The 15,016-nt window shown below is 54.7% G+C and overlaps 2 protein-coding genes across 4 annotated transcripts in view; one reads left to right on the top strand and one right to left on the bottom strand.

Annotated features, from left to right (window-relative positions):
- Window positions 1-33: 33 nt before the first annotated feature.
- On the top strand, window positions 34-10,111 carry DDX27 (DEAD-box helicase 27). The gene is made up of 21 exons (XM_082225979.1): window positions 34-181; window positions 930-1,052; window positions 1,314-1,373; window positions 2,176-2,347; window positions 2,549-2,598; window positions 2,717-2,803; window positions 4,905-5,010; window positions 5,092-5,265; window positions 5,379-5,529; window positions 6,494-6,593; window positions 6,820-6,961; window positions 7,425-7,578; window positions 7,677-7,758; window positions 7,889-8,066; window positions 8,175-8,281; window positions 8,635-8,737; window positions 8,853-8,950; window positions 9,069-9,198; window positions 9,296-9,386; window positions 9,585-9,662; window positions 9,772-10,111. The coding sequence occupies exons 1-21, from the start codon at window positions 89-91 to the stop codon at window positions 9,788-9,790; spliced, it is 2,298 nt and encodes a 765-aa protein (XP_082082105.1). The 5' UTR covers window positions 34-88; the 3' UTR covers window positions 9,791-10,111.
- Window positions 10,112-11,180: 1,069 nt separating this feature from the next.
- Window positions 11,181-15,016, bottom strand: part of SNRPB (small nuclear ribonucleoprotein polypeptides B and B1) — a 260,152-nt gene continuing 256,316 nt past the window's right edge. For all 3 annotated transcript variants that reach the window (XM_082226494.1, XM_082226495.1, XM_082226496.1), the window contains 7 exons: window positions 14,642-14,686; window positions 13,768-13,919; window positions 12,950-13,061; window positions 12,219-12,371; window positions 11,915-12,053; window positions 11,608-11,733; window positions 11,181-11,368 (listed from right to left, as the gene is read on the bottom strand). In XM_082226494.1, the coding sequence (XP_082082620.1) occupies window positions 11,331-11,368; window positions 11,608-11,733; window positions 11,915-12,053; window positions 12,219-12,371; window positions 12,950-13,061; window positions 13,768-13,919; window positions 14,642-14,644 (723 nt within the window). In that variant the 5' untranslated portion in view covers window positions 14,645-14,686 and the 3' untranslated portion in view covers window positions 11,181-11,330. Of the gene's footprint in view, window positions 11,369-11,607; window positions 11,734-11,914; window positions 12,054-12,218; window positions 12,372-12,949; window positions 13,062-13,767; window positions 13,920-14,641; window positions 14,687-15,016 lie in introns of those variants that run through there.

Here is a 15,016-nt window from a genome sequence, read left to right as displayed (position 1 = left end):
CCCCGGCGGAAGGGAAAGGGAGCCGGACGGGCGGAGCTCTGCGGGGGCGCACCCGGCGCCCTGCACTTCCGGTCCCTCCGAGACCACGATGGAGCTCAGGGAAGGATGGCGGGCGAGGCTGGGCGGGCCCGGCGGCGAGGAGGCCGAGGAGGAGGAGGAGGAGAGCGGCTCCGAGGCCGAGGTAGGCGAGGGGCGGCGGGGAGGGAGAGCCGGGCAGCGCCTGGCCCGCTCGTCCACCTCCTCTCCGGCGGGGCCTGGCTCTCCCTCCCTCTTTTCTCCCTCTCCCCCTTTCTCTCTCTCTTCCTCCCTCTCTCTCTCCCTCCCTCTTTTCTCCCTCTCCCCCTTTCTCTCTCTCTTCCTCCCTCTCTCTCTCCCTCCCTCTTTTCTCCCTCTCCCCCTTTCTCTCTCTCTTCCTCCCTCTCTCTCTCCCTCCCTCTTTTCTCCCTCTCCCCCTTTCTCTCTCTCTTCCTCCCTCTCTCTCTCCCTCCCTCTTTTCTCCCTCTCCCCCTTTCTCTCTCTCTTCCTCCCTCTCTCTCTCCCTCCCTCTTTTCTCCCTCTCCCCCTTTCTCTCTCTCTCCCTCCCTCTCTCTCTCCCTCCCTCTTTTCTCCCTCTCCCCCTTTCTCTCTCTCTTCCTCCCTCTCTCTCTCCCTCCCTCTTTTCTCCCTCTCCCCCTTTCTCCCTCTCTCTCCCTCCCTCTTTTCTCCCTCTCCCCCTTTCTCTCTCTCTCTTTCTCCCTCTTTCTCTCCCTCCCTCTTTTCTCCCTCTCCCCCTTTCTCTCTCTCTTTCTCCCTCTTTCTCTCCCTCCCTCTTTTCTCCTTCTCCCCCTTTCGCTCTCTCTCTATTTCTCCCTCCTCCTTTTCTGCCCCTCTTCTCTCCCTCCCTCGCTCGCTCCGTCTCCGCTCACATCTCTTGTCTCGTCTCCCCCTAGGAGGTGTCTGTGGGCCGAGGCGGTCGCAGCGGAGATTTTGCGGCGGGCTTTGCGTTCGCCGAGGCGTCGGCGGGGCCCAGCGGAGGCCCCTGGGCGGAGGTGCTGAGGCAGCTCAAGGGGAAGGTGAGAGTGGGGGGGGGGGCTCCGCAGGGGCACATGCTCTGCGCCATCACTCCCCCCCAAAAAAAAACTCCCACACCACCTTCTGGCCTGATCCAGCAGGGCAGCTTCTCCGAAGCCACTGCCAATTCTTCTTCATCCTCCTCGGGAGCAAAAAAGGTTCCCGGTCCAGATGGGAAGGTTGCTCCGTGCCTCAGGGTTCTGGAGCTTCTGATCTTTGGGGTTTCACGCCTGCACTCACCTTGTTTGTTTTCTCTTATGCAGAGATCCGCTACCAGCCTGGACGAGAAGATTGCAACTGTAAGAAAGAAAAGGAAAGCCCAGGTTAGAAATTCCCACCTGTTTGGAATCTTCTGGGTTCCTGTATCTGCGTGGATAAGGGCAGCACCTGTGTGTGGATGTTGTGCTGCCTTCCAAAAGTAGTGTCCTCCAAAACAAAGTGTCCAGCTGGTCTGTTTCATGTGCAGGGGAACCTCTGTGACTGCAGAATGACTTATCTATTCATAACCCCATACATTTGGAAGCGGCCTGGAAGGTCTTCTGGCCCAATCCTCTGCTTACTGCAAGATCAGCTTCTGGATGGGGCAGCATGTGTAACCCATGAAAGAGCTGTGTGGGCTTTGCCTTTTGCATGAGGTGCCTGCAGTGTGATTGCATCCTTGTAGGGACCCTTGGAGAATCTTCAAGCAGTTTTTCTGGTTCAGTGGACCATTATTTAATCGTGGAATCTTAGAGAAGGAAGTTTAGAAGCAGGCTTACGATGGCAGAAACAATTCCCTAACGTATTTGACGCTAACGGATTTGTGTCACATAAAGTGGTGCTTTATGTTCTGGCTGCAAGAAAGATGAGAAAAAGAAACAATATTGCAAAAAGTTGCTCTGGAGATTCAGAGGTCTAATGGAAGTTAAACTAGGTATGAGCTAGCAGATGATACAAACTCTGACTCTCTTTCTTTATATGCTTGATGCTTTGGAGTATGTAGTTGTTGTACGCTGTTTGTTACAGTTTGGCAAATTGTAATGAAATTGTTACGGTCTTTGGTCAAGACAATAAACTCTTTGGCCATAGAGAAGGAGGCTGGGCAGTAAAAAACAATGTCACATTTGGGGGGGGGGTCTTTTCCAGGAAAAGCAAGCTAAACAAGGGCCAGCAAAAGAAGATGCTGGGGAGGCTACACAGGAGAATGTAGACAAGGTGGATGCTGGAGGAAGTGAGGAGGAAGATGCAAAGGAGGAGGAGGAGGAGGAGTTGGAGTCTGAGTACTCTTCGGCAGATGAGAGCATCTTCACAAAAGCTGGTAACCATGGCGATGGATGTGCTGTGCAGGCACCGGGGCAGAAGAGAGCAAGTGTGCATCTTCTGTGCCTTTCAGTGGGGCAGCTGACATACTTTTTGCAGCTAGCTGCATGAATCGAGGTTTTAGTAGGAGGTGCTACTCTCTGATTTGTAATGTGTTCTGATCATCTTTTGGTGGGGGGGGTCGTGTGGTTTTTTACAGATACACTCAAGGTGAAGCAGCGACGGAAAAGGAAGCGAGGTGGAGAGGAGGTGAGCCTTTGGATGCTGGGTGGTGCTGGGAGAGAAGGAGTTCCTGCAGAAACAGGGGTCCTTCTCTCATGTTGTGGGTCTGTGTTCCAGGCTTTCTCTTTCTGATCCTCCTTTCTAGGAACCTGAGCAGTTCTTTGAAGATGCTTCACAGTACGATGACAGCCTGTCGTTCCAAGACATGAACCTCTCCCGGCCCTTGCTGAAGGTAGCCAGATCCTGCTTTCTTTCAGAGGGAGATGGCGAAGGTGGTTGCCTAGTCTCTTTTGGGTGGGCAAATCTCAGCCCACACTGAGTCATCACATTTGACAGCTTTTGTGGCCCCAGGAGTGAATTAGGCAAACATGCCTTGCCTAATTCAAACAAAATAACAAAAGAAACAGGTCTGTGAAAATGCGGGCTTGTTTGGTATCTCTTATTGGAAGGACAGCAAAACAAAAAACTACTGTTTAGCAGCAAAGATAACGTTAGGATGTTCATCATACACTGGAACCTCGGTTTTTGAGCATCTTGGAAGCTGAACATTTCGGAATCTGAATGCCGAAAACCCGGAAGTAATTGCTTCTGTTTTCAAACACATCCGCTGCGTGTTTTTCTTTTTTCTCAATGGATTTTGCCAACCTCCCATCCCATTGCTTCTTGGTTTTCTAACGTTTTCACCGAGGTTCCACTGTACTGTTAACAGGGCTCGAGGCTTCTGGGTAAATGGACCTTAAATGAGCCTGTAGTTGGAGGATGGAAGAAGAAAGTTCTTCTTTATTTATATTTAAATTTATATGCCAGCCTTCACCCGAAGATCACAGGGCAGTTCACAACATAAAAATACAAAATGAGACCACAAAATACATAAAACAAAACAAAACCCATCACTCTCCTCCCACAAACACATTTAAAAAGCTGTAGAAGGTTAATCAGTCAAAGGCCTGGTTGAAGAAAAATTGTTTTTGCCTGGCACTTAAAGATATGTAATGAAGGCGCCGGGCGAGCTTCTCTGGGGAGAGCTTTTCACAAATGAGGAGCCACAGCAGAAAAGGCTTTGCCCGCCCTCTGGACGTCTCATGGAGGAGGCATCAGAAGAAAGGCCTCAGGGGATGATCCCAGGGTCAGGGTCACTTCATGTGGGGAGTGGGGGTCCTTGTCGGCTGTCAGTCAGTCCAGTTTATTTGCTAAAAAAGGGTTGGTAAGGGGGACATTTAACCTGCTTTCACTTTAAGATGAGCATAAGAATGTGGGTTTTAAATTAAAATCAATAGTCTTTTTTCAATATTTGTATTGAACAGCTTAGACCAAACTGTCTATCAAATCAAAAAGGCTGAAGGCTGTAAATGCTACAAGAAGATACCGTGTTGACCTTTTGTGCATGCACAATTTGCCGTCAAAGCAGCTGTCTAGATTGGTTCCCGCTGCTTCAGTGGGATATTTCATTTCCCTCAGTCCACACAATTCAATGCTCTGAAATCTAGTTGAATTCTTCTCCATTATTACATGTCCAAAGCTGAAATAAGAAATTCTACCACATTCTGCAATTGGTTCCCCTAGTATAAAAAACCACTTTCCTAAAAATTCTGATTATTTTCTAAAGATCCTGAGAGTGCTTAGCCACCTGATGTTCAGAATCAAACCAGCCACCAGAATCAAGTATTTCACTTTCTGGGGCTGTAGTAGTAGTAGTAGTAGTAATAGTAATAATAATAATAATAATAATAATAATAATATACTGTATTTTTCCATGTATAAGACTATATTTCCCCCCTATTTTTTCAAGTTAAAAATTAGGGGTCGTCTTATACATGGATAGTGCATATGGGGGATTTCTTTATTTGGAGTCCCAAAAAATAGGGGGCGTGTTATACATGGAAAAATACGGTATTAGATTGCAGAAAGACTGGATTTACTGCCTTTGTAGGCTATCAGCAAAATTACCCGAAGTATTGCCTCGAGATGATAAAATGTTACCCTTGAGTTCAAATAAGTTGTAGTCTGAGAGTAGATCAGTCTCTCTCTCTTGGAATCTGCTAGGCCAACCAGCATGCCAAGCCCCTTGGGGGACGTAGTTCGCCTTCCTGCCCTGAAGACGCCCCTCGGCTGGGTATGGGCAGTAGCCAACAAGGCTGAGCCAGAAATGGCCACTTTCCCATTCATCTCCCCTGAAATGATCGTATGCTGGGATTACTGCCCAGTTTGGAGACCCAGTCCCTCTGAGAGGCCAGAGAGCAGCATGTTGCTGTGCGTTCCAAGTTAAGCGTTTCCATAGTTGTAGGGCAGAGACCTGCTCACACTGGCTTCTTCCCAACGGCTGTGATTGGCAGGCAATAACCGCCCTGGGCTTCAAGCAGCCGACCCCCATCCAGAAGGCCTGCATCCCTGTGGGGCTCCTGGGGAAGGACATCTGCGCATGTGCGGCTACAGGGACAGGTAAGCCCCGGGTTCAAGGGAGTGGGGGTGGGGCAAAGGCTTGGGGTGGGCCAGGAGGCTGACCTATGTCTTTGTCTTCAGGGAAGACTGCAGCCTTCATTCTGCCTGTTCTGGAGCGCCTGATCTACAAGCCCCGCCAAGCCCCAGTGACGCGGGTGCTGGTTCTGGTGCCCACCCGGGAGCTGGGCATTCAGGTGCACTCTGTCACGAAGCAGCTGGCGCAGTTCACCAGTGTCACCGCCTGCCTGGCCGTGGGTGAGTGAGCAGGACCCGGAGATGGAGAGGGCTCCCTAGGGGGCGTGACTTTGTTTGCACCCATCCTGCCCACCAGGGGAGCTCATGCCCCCGCCCGGTTTGTGTCCTTGCAGGGGGCCTGGACTTGAAGACCCAGGAGGCGGCGCTGCGCTCGGGCCCCGACATCCTCATCGCGACCCCCGGACGCCTCATTGACCACCTGCACAACTGCCCCTCCTTCCACCTGGACAGCGTTGAGGTCCTCATCCTGGACGAGGCTGACCGGTGAGGGGAATCTCTGGGCACAGGCAGGTGGGGGGGGGAGGCCCTCAGAACACCAAGAGGCCTGGCTGCAGGATCAGGCCAAAGGAAGCCCACCCAGGCCAGCATCCTGCTCTCACAGCGGTCCATCAGAGGCCTGCCTAGGGAACCCCAGAAGCAGGACCTGAGCAGGACCTGTGAACCCCAAAACCCCATATTCAGAGGTAGGCTGCCCTGGACACTGGAGGAAGAACAGAGCTGTCATGGCTAGTAGCCATGGGCAGCCACCTTCTCTGCCCATTTGTCTAGTCCTCTTTTGAAGCCCTTCAAGTTTGTGGCCATCAGCACACCTGGTTTATGCACTGTGAAGTCCTTCCTTTATCTGCCCTGAGCCTCCTGGGGTTCTAGTACCATAGAGTCATAGAAGAGTAGAGTTGGAAGGTACTTCCAAGGGTCATCAAGTCCAGCCCCTGCCATGCGTGGATCTCAGCTCAAGCATCCCTGACAGCTGGCCATCCAACCTCTGCTTAAAAGCCTCCCAGGAAGGAGAGTCTGCAACCTTCTGAGGGCATCTGTTCCACGGTCAAACAGCCCTTACAGTCAGAGAGTTTTTCCGTATGTCTACAATCAGAATCCCCTTTCTTGTCACTTGAAGCCATGGGTTCAAGTCTTCCCCTCCAGAGCGGGAGAAAGCAAGGCTGTTCTCTCTGCCATGTGACAGCCCTTAAGATATTTGAAGATGGCCGTCATGTCACCTTTCAGTACTATGAGGAAGGGAAAGAAAAACATCTCCCTCTCTTCTTTCTTCACCCTGTGTGTTATTTTGCACACCTCTTGTTTTCTGCTCCCTTGCCCCATCCCCTGGGATCTGGGTCCTAGCCCAGACCTGCCTTTTGGCACAGGCTGGCTGGGCTGTCAGCTTTTGTGCCTGGAGGAGGAGGCCTCTCCCCCCCCCCACTTGCTCACCTGCCTCTCCCGCTCCCCACAGGATGCTGGATGAGTACTTTGAGGAGCAGATGAAGGAGATCATCCGGCTGTGTTCCCGACATCGCCAGACCATGCTGTTTTCTGCCACCATGACAGACGAGGTACCAAGGGAGACCCAGAGAGGAGACTGGGGAGGGTGCAGTTGTGACGATGTGCTGGGCGGATAGGAAGTGGCTGCAGGAATCTTGTCATGTATTTGAATCTTGGTGCTGCGCTGCAGAACAGCGACCCCCCAGTGATCTCCCTTGGACCGGGATGTCCTGCTTCTCTTGGAGTGTTGGGGGGACCTTCCTGGCAGGGCTGACGAAGCTCCCCCCTCTCTGGCAGGTGAAAGACTTGGCCTCCGTTTCCTTGAAGAACCCTGCCCGGGTCTTTGTGAACAGCAACACAGATGTGGCCCCCTTTCTGCGCCAGGAGTTTGTCCGCATCCGGCCCAGCCGCGAGGGAGACCGGGAGGCGATTGTGGCAGGTGGGGGTCCAGCAGCCCTCAGGGGTAGCTTCTGACCCCATAGCACATAGCCATAATGGTTGCTCTGCCAGATATGAGTTGCTGGGAGAGTCGCTCTTGTGCTCAGATCCTGTTTGCTGCTTTCCTGATAGGGGCCTCTTTTTGGCCGCTATGAGAAGAGAAAGCTGGACTAGATGGGCTGTTGGCCTGATCCACCAGGCTTTTAGGAACATCAGAAGAGCCTGCAGGGTTAGGCCAAGGGCCCCCAAACAAATGCCCCAGGGAGGAAGCCCATAAGCCCAGGGATTTGAGCACAAGAGTCCTCTCTCCTGTGGTTCCATCCTGGCTAAGAGCCCCCGAAAGCCCTCTCCTCCCCCAGGCTATTTTAAAGCATCCCAGGTTGGTGGTTGTCACCTCCTCCTGTGGGAGTGAGTTCCACAGGCTATCTGTGAGTTTTGTGTCCTCCCATCCCTCTCCTCCTCAGCCCTGCTGACTCGGACGTTCTTGGACCACGTGATGCTCTTCACGCAGACCAAGAAGCAAGCGCACCGCCTGCACATCCTCCTGGGCCTGATGGGCCTCCGTGTGGGGGAGCTGCATGGCGACCTCTCGCAGGCGCAGCGCCTGGAAGGGCTCCGGTAAGCAGGGACTGAAGCGCGCGGGGGGGGGGAGGTGGCGCAAGAGAGTCCGGCTGCCCCTGACGCTCCCTCTCTGCGGATGCTGCCATTGTCTGCAGGCGCTTCAAGGACGAGCAGATTGATGTGCTGGTGGCCACGGACGTTGCGGCGCGAGGACTGGACATTGAAGGTGTCAAAACGGTCAGTGGCTCTCCCCCTCAGCCAGCTTGGGTCCTGCTCAGCTTCTCCCTGGGAGAGCGGCATGCCAGACAGGTGGTCCCTTGCCCCAGTCCCGCAGGTGCTCTCCTGAGGCTCTCCTGTCTCGCCACAGGTGATCAACTTCACGATGCCCAACACCACCAAGCATTACGTGCACCGCGTGGGGCGCACAGCACGTGCAGGGCGGGCCGGCCGCTCCGTCTCCCTGGTGGGCGAGGAGGAGCGCAAGATGCTGAAGGAGATCGTGAAAGCCGCCAAGGCGCCCGTCAAGGCCAGGGTCCTTCCCCAGGGTAAGCATGGTGGCAGCAGGGAGGGGTTGGGGAGCAGGGCATGGGGACGGGCACCCTTAGGCCAGGGGTGGCACTGTGGGAGGCTGAGTGGCTGCCCTGTGCCCCCAGATGTGATTCTGCGCTTCCGGGAGAAGATTGAGAAGCTGGAGTCGGACGTCTACGCTGTGCTGCGCCTGGAGCGCGAGGAGAGGGAGCTGCAGCACTCGGAGGCCCAGGTGAGGAGGAGGAGGCAGAGGCAGCAAGGGGGGGGGGAAGGAGGCCCTGTGGGTGGACGGGAGGAGGCCTTAGGGGGGCCTGGGCTCATGGAAGTGCTTAGCTTTGCAAAAGGAAGCAAGCAAGTTCCTGCAGAGCAATTTGGTTTGAGTGCCCCCCTGCCTTGCCCCTCCGGGATTCCCCTTTAGTTGGCTCCTTTTGTGGTAACTTCCCCCGGGGGACACAGCCCCGCCAGGTGGATGAGGGAACATGGGGCAGCCCTTCTTTGGCTCCCTACCGAGGTTCCTGGGCATTGAGGCTGTGCCCAATGAGGGGCTCTCTCAAGAGCAGCCCCTTGACTTTGCTCTCCTCCTAGATCAACACTGCCAAGCGGAAACTGGAGACGAGCGCTCAGGAAGGGGCGGAGGGCGCTGCCCGCAGCTGGTTCCAGAGCCGCGAGGAGAGGAAGAAGGAGAAGCGTAAGGGCCTGGCCGGGAGAGCGGGAGGGGGCAGGGGGGGCCTTGGCCGCGAAAGGGGGTTCTGTCCTTGCCTGGCTTCTCACCTTCTGCCTTGGGGATCTCTCCTCTCGCCCAGTTGCCAAGGCCCTGCAGGAGTTTGACTTGGCGCTGCGAGGCACCAAGAAGCGGAAGAAGTTCATGAAGGAGTCTCAGAAGAAGGCGGCCCAGCTGACGGTGAGCAGTGGCTGAGTGTGTGTGTATGCGGGGGGGGGGGGGGCGCGGTTCTTTTGAGGGGCTAGTGAGTGAGTTGGGGGAGGAAGCACTGCTAGCCCCCTTTGTGCTGTCCCTGCAGCCGGAAGAGCGGTCCCAGTTCGAGATCCTGAAGTCCCAGATGTACGCCGAGCGTCTGGCCAAGAGGAATCGCCGGCCCAAGCGTGCCAGGGCCATCCCCGAGGAGGCTCCGTCCGCAGCAGCCAAGGGAGGTAAGCAGCAGCTCCACTTCTCGGGGTGGGAGGGCTGCCAGGCTGCAGGTCGCCTTGGCTTCAACCTAGGATCTCCCTCTCTGCCACGTTCCTCAAGGGCCCAGGCAGCAGCACAAGAAGAAGACGTCCGTGTTTGATGAGGAGCTCACCAACACCAGCCGGAGAGCCCTCAAGCAGTATCGGGCGGGGTGAGTATTGTGCATGCCCCCCCCCATCATCCCAACTGCTAAAATGGGCCAGAGGTTCCCCAGCTGGAATCATCTAGTCCAACCCCCTTCAGTAAAGGAATCACGCCCACCTCTTTGGGGGGCAGGCTTGTGCCAGCCCCGCCCCCTCTGTCAGCAGAGGCCATGCCTGGCCGTGATCCTGATGTCTCTTTCCTGCAGGCCCTCGTTCGAAGACCGCAAGCGCCTGGGTCTTGGCTCAAGGAGGAAGGGAGGGAATTTCAGAGCAGCCAGCTCCAGGTGAGGCTTCTGTGCTCCCTGCCTTTTCCACCCATGTCTCTCCCTCCGGCTCTCTTCTGCCTCTTCCACCAGAGGACTGACACGCTTTCTGCTTCCTGTCCTTGTGCAGGTACAAGAGGAAGAAGTGAGGGAGGAGCTCCCCTGGGCTGCCTTTGCGGGTTTCTGGATGGTGGAGGCCCTTTTGAGACTTGGAATCCAAGTGAGTCTTCCTGGAGGCAGCAGCCCCAGCCACATCCGGGCAGCTGGAGGCAGCTTCGGCCTGGGAAGGACAAGCCAGACCGCTTCCCACTCTTGCGGCCTGAAAATCGGAATTCACCCGTGTCTGGCTTGCCTGCGTCTTGTAGCCCCATTTGCTTTCTAACATTTCTCACCCAGGAAGAAACTGTTCATGTTCTGAAAAACTAGATTATTCTACATGTTTATCATTAAAAATGACTTTTTTGACACACTGCAGGTATCATTGACACTTTCTTAAAAAAAAGGTGTGGATGATGGTAGAGAACCTCTACTTCTGTGTGGAATTGGGAAAATGTATCACTCAAGTGTGCTGTGAAATATGAAGTCAAAAATTCCCAGTGTCAGGACAGAACAGTGTAATAGGATGGCAGAAATCTTGCAATAAATCATGATTTATTTACAGCTCAATTATTTGCATTTATAACTGGTCTCAAAAGAATTGTCCAAAATGGGACAAAACAAGAAAAATACGTATCATGCCTCTAATGTTGAGAGGGAGAAATTCTTTTACCTTTTTTCTCCACAATATGCTTTTTCTGTGCAGCCTGGGCAGGAGCCGTGAACAATGTTATAGTTAATTGTTGTAGCTTGTCTTCCCTTACCACACCCCACTGCTCTGCTCACAGTTGTGAAGGATATTCTTACGTTATGAATGGTCCGTGTCACCATCAAGACAACTCTGGACTGTCCATAGATCAAGCGACTTTTAAGTTCTTACCCTAGCTCCTTGTTGTCATCCTAGCCAGATGGTTCACTGATAATCAGTCAGTCCATCATTGGAAAAATAAGACTTTAGCCTTGCCCCAAAATGGCACGTAGACATTCCATTTTGGCGACCGTAACACTGCCCACAACCCATGCCATTTGGGGATTTTTCTATCCAAACAGCAAGCAAGTTCTCAACTGGGGCTTTTCCTGCCTGCCTCCTTCTTCTTCAGGAATGCTTGAGCAGTTTGATACCTTGGCAGCAACCACAGGGACACGGCTGCAACATCCCCCTCCCCCAGGCTTTGGCGTGAGTTCCCCGCACTGAACCTAAGATGAGGGGCAAAAAGCTGGTGACTAGCTTCTGAAGAGCACTTGCTGGAAGCTACAGGAGGGGAGAGGGCTACTTGCAGGTTTCCCACTGGGGCCTCTGGTCAGCCACTGGGAGAAGAGGAGGCTGGACCAGATGAGCCACTGGCTCTTCTGAAGTTCCTGAGCCCAGGTGAAGAGCCCTCCAGGAAGCCTAGACTTCTTTGCTTTGCTCAATCTCAGAATGAATTTGCACCACCACAGCAGGAAATTTCCCAGTGTTTATTAGAAAGGGCAACATGACAACCCCCAAAATATAAAACATACACACAACCCCCCCCCACCCCACCATTCCCTCAGGGTGAACAAGACAGAAGTCCAAAGGCTCAAATTTGGCTCCCTTCACAGGGCCACCTCTCAGGGCCTGGGTGGGCGCATGCCAGGAGGAGGAGGACCTAGAAAGGACAGAAGAGAGGCAATCAGCTTTGCAGGTGCTGCCCCAGGGGGCAGCAGTGCTCTTGCGCCCCAAGGACAACCTTGCCCCTCCCCTCCCCTCCGTTCCAAGCTTATCAAGGGCCTCTGTCTTGCTCCAGTGAGATTTCCATGCACAGGAGGCCAAGAGGCAGCAGAAAAGGACTCTGGCTTTGGCTTCACCACACAGCCAGCCCTTGACTCAGGCTCAAAGCCAACTCACCTCTCATGCCAGGGGGAGGAGGCCTCATTCCAGGAGGTGGCATGCCCATCGGGGAGCCTCGGCCAGGCGGCATGCCCATCGGGGGGCCCATGGGGGGCCTCATGCCAGGGGGAGGCCCCATCATCCCTGCAGTGAAAAGGAAGCCACTTCAGTCCCCTTGACTCCGCAGACCACCCCTCCCCAAAGTCCCAAAGTGAACCTCAGAGTAATCCTGCTTTGACACCAACTCTTCATGGTGCTCAGTTACTGTCATTTCATCCCAGGTTCTGCCAGTCTGGGTGGGGGAGGCAACTGGGTTGCTGCTTACCTGGAGGTGGGGTCCCTCTGCCCATAGGTGGAGGGGGGCCTCCGCGGCCTGGCGCATACTGAGTGGGGGCTCCTGCAATACTGGCTGTTGCGGCAGCTGCGGCAGCAGCAACTGTCCCTCGGCTCTGAGGAGTCATCACCTGGGAGGGGAGAAGAGGCTTTGAGAGATCTGCAAGTGAGATCCCAAGCTGGAGGGATCCACTGCTGTTCCCTCCCCTGCAAACATCCAAGGCCAATGTCCTTGAGCTGCCCCAGACTCCTCCCCCCCCCAAGCCATTTACTGGGAGGACGTGCCTCCTGCTTACCTGCTGGGATGGGCCACCAACACCACGCACGGGGCCAGCCAAGCCTGCGGGCGCCTGGGGCATGGGAGCTCCTGCGGGGACACCCCTTCCAGCAGCTCTGCCAACACCAGGTCCTCCAGCGGCTCCAGCCAGGGGCACGCGAGCGATGCCAGTCTGAAAGAGCCAAACAGTCACTGCAGCAGGACAGTTTTCCAGTGGTGGTGGTGAAGTTCTTAACAAAAAACCTACCATGCTCAGCAGTGAGTCAGGCCACCACTTGCATAATAATATTTTTTTTAAATCTGGGGATGGACTGACACATAATTTATCTGCTTCACCATTGTCTTCCCAACCCCCAAATCTGACTTTTCTCCCAGCACTCCCCTGAAACTCCAGTTTCTTTCTTCCAAGTACCACAACAAGGAATATTTGGCTGCCCTTCTCCTCTCTGCCACCATTAATCCCCATCCTCTCTGATTGATTTTTTACCCCTCCCTGGTACTCTCCATGTTGAATTTTGATTCTGTGCTATTCCTGATATGTAGAAGAAGCAGACGTTTCAAAATAAATATATTCCTGCATGTCCTTTAGTTCCAGAAGCAGACTGTAAATATTTTAGAGCAAACCCCAAAAGCCAGACTTAGTCGATGCCTTGCAATTTCAAAGGGGTGCTGTCAGGACCCCTCTACCAAGCTATTCTGGGAAAGGACAAGATCACGAGCAAACATCTCCCCTAATCTGGCTCCGCTTACATCTTTTGGGGGTGGCCCCTCGACTGTCATGGAGACCAGATTCTCTCCTCGCAGCAACACCAGGCCCAGCACTCGCTTCTCTTCCCGCTCGGGCTGCTTGGAGTTCTTGGGCCTAGAAGGAAGGAAGAAGCGACCCAAAGCTGTGTCACAAGCATCTCTGCCCCCTACACCTACCTTTACAGGGGGTGACCTGTTGGCCCCTCAGAGAGGTGGGTGACTTATGCCACATTGGAGGGGAGTCAAAGGGGGGGAGAGAGACCCAATGGGGCCCCCAGGCAGAAGCACCACTGTCCCTGGGGTCCTATGGGCTGAAAGGAAGGCCTGCCCTTGCTGCCTTCGGAGAGCCTTCCAATGGCCCTGCCCTTCCCCAAGGAGGACCAGGAGGGGGAGACCCCGGCCGCCTTCAGGGCTCCTTTGGTGGCGTGATCTTGCACCCCTAACAGAACTGTCCAGATTGTGCCCCCTAACCACTGACAAATGAGCTCTTCTTTCTGCCTCTCCTCCACCATTCAATTCATCCTCTATTTAAAACCTTTTATGAGGCAATAATCACTATTTCTATTTATAGACATATTTATGAACACATTTTTAGCTGGTTTACCAGCGTGCCCCCAGCCTGCGCCCCTGGCGGGGGCCCACCTCTCCAACCTCGAGCTATAGCCCTGGTGGCAGGTGCCCCTCCTTCCACCCCTGACTGGTTTGTGCCTCAGGAGGTGTCATGAGGGGCTGGGTCGGGGGGCCCCTCCTGGGCCGGCCTCTGCTTGGGGGGTGTTGCTGAGGGGCCCCCTAGCCCCTCCCTTGCCCCCCAGGCCGCTCACTTGATCTTCCTGAACTCGTCGCAGTCGCAGAGGATGAGGTTCATGTGCTTGTCAAAGGCCTTGAAGGTGCCGATGAAGACGCGGCCGTCCTGCAGGATGCAGCGCATGCGGTAGTCGATGTGCTGCAGCATCTTGCTGCTCTTGCCCACCGTCTGCGGGGGAGGGGAGAGTTGGGGGGGCGAGAAGTGTGATAGGTATTTTGAGGTCTTAGATATATGGTAATGTTCATAACCACACGTACATAGATCAGCACAGGAAGACCAACCTGAAGCCATTTTGATTCTTAAACTGAGCAAATGTTTCCTCTGCAAGGTCAAAGTGGAAAAACCTCCCCATTGTCATTTCCTTCACAAATCCTGTCTTAAGGGCATATTTAAGATATGAATAGGGTGTGAGCCTGTGACCTGGCCCAGGAACTAAGTATGTGTCATTACAAAAGACTGGCCAGGCTCCCCAGGCAATCCAATCAAGTGACCATTGACAGGTAACCTGCCAGACAGGAGAAAGACAACATTCAAATCTCTGTTTAGACCGCCTTTTCTGTGATGTATGTATGATGTTTCTGGGGGTGGTCTTGGACTCCAAGGAGGGCAATTTCAAAAGTCTTTACAAGGCCTTGCGCCCCATTGTTCTGGGTCCTCCTCCCTACTGCGAGTGAGGGGGGCACCTTGTTGCAACAGATCAATAAAGATCAGGCTTCCTGGCTGCTTTGCTTCTCCATATTCTCTGCTTGGCCTCTGTTCTTCTCTCCTCCCAAGAGGGAACCTATGTAAGGACTCTCGATGGGCTCTTGGCTCCCCCAGAAGGGAAAAAGGGCCATTTTGGTTTACAACAGGAGGGGGGAGGGGCCCCCAATCCCCCCCGCCCCCCTCACCATCCTGGCGGCGGTTTCGGTCCTCCTTCCCGGCGCGGCTCCCCTCGGCCTTCCTGCCTTCCTGCCTTCCTGCCTTCCTTCCCGCCGCCGCCTCACGAACCAAAGACGCGCCTCGCGCTGCCTGAGCGGAACCGGAAGCCCGCCGACCGGACGCTCCCCGCCACACTTCCGGAGGCGGGGCTCGTTGCCCGGGCGACCGCCCCGCGCGGCGGCTGCGGAGGGGGGCGGAGCTGCGCGGTCTCCATGGCAGCCGGCGCCGGGCGACGAGGCCCCGCCTCCCGGGCTGGAGAGAGACGGAGCGGAGCGGGCGCCAATGGGGGACGAGGCGCGCTCCTGAGTGGCGGGCGCCGCTGGCCAATGGGGCTGCGCGGGAGG

The sequence above is a fragment of the Podarcis vaucheri genome, assembly GCF_965113315.1.
Source record: "Podarcis vaucheri genome assembly, chromosome: 6".
Taxonomy (NCBI): Eukaryota; Metazoa; Chordata; class Lepidosauria; order Squamata; family Lacertidae; genus Podarcis; species Podarcis vaucheri.
The sequence above is the reverse complement of the archived record's forward strand: the minus strand, read 5'-3'. Positions and strand labels throughout refer to the sequence as shown.

Bases quoted from the DNA above. Each gene is read 5' to 3' on its own strand.
- DDX27 (XM_082225979.1), top strand. From the start codon at position 89: ATGGAGCTCAGGGAAGGATGGCGGGCGAGGCTGGGCGGGCCCGGCGGC. The intron at 8,282-8,634 runs GTGAGGAGGAGG...CTCTCCTCCTAG, and splicing joins TGCAGCACTCGGAGGCCCAG to ATCAACACTGCCAAGCGGAA. The intron at 9,199-9,295 runs GTAAGCAGCAGC...ACGTTCCTCAAG, and splicing joins GTCCGCAGCAGCCAAGGGAG to GGCCCAGGCAGCAGCACAAG.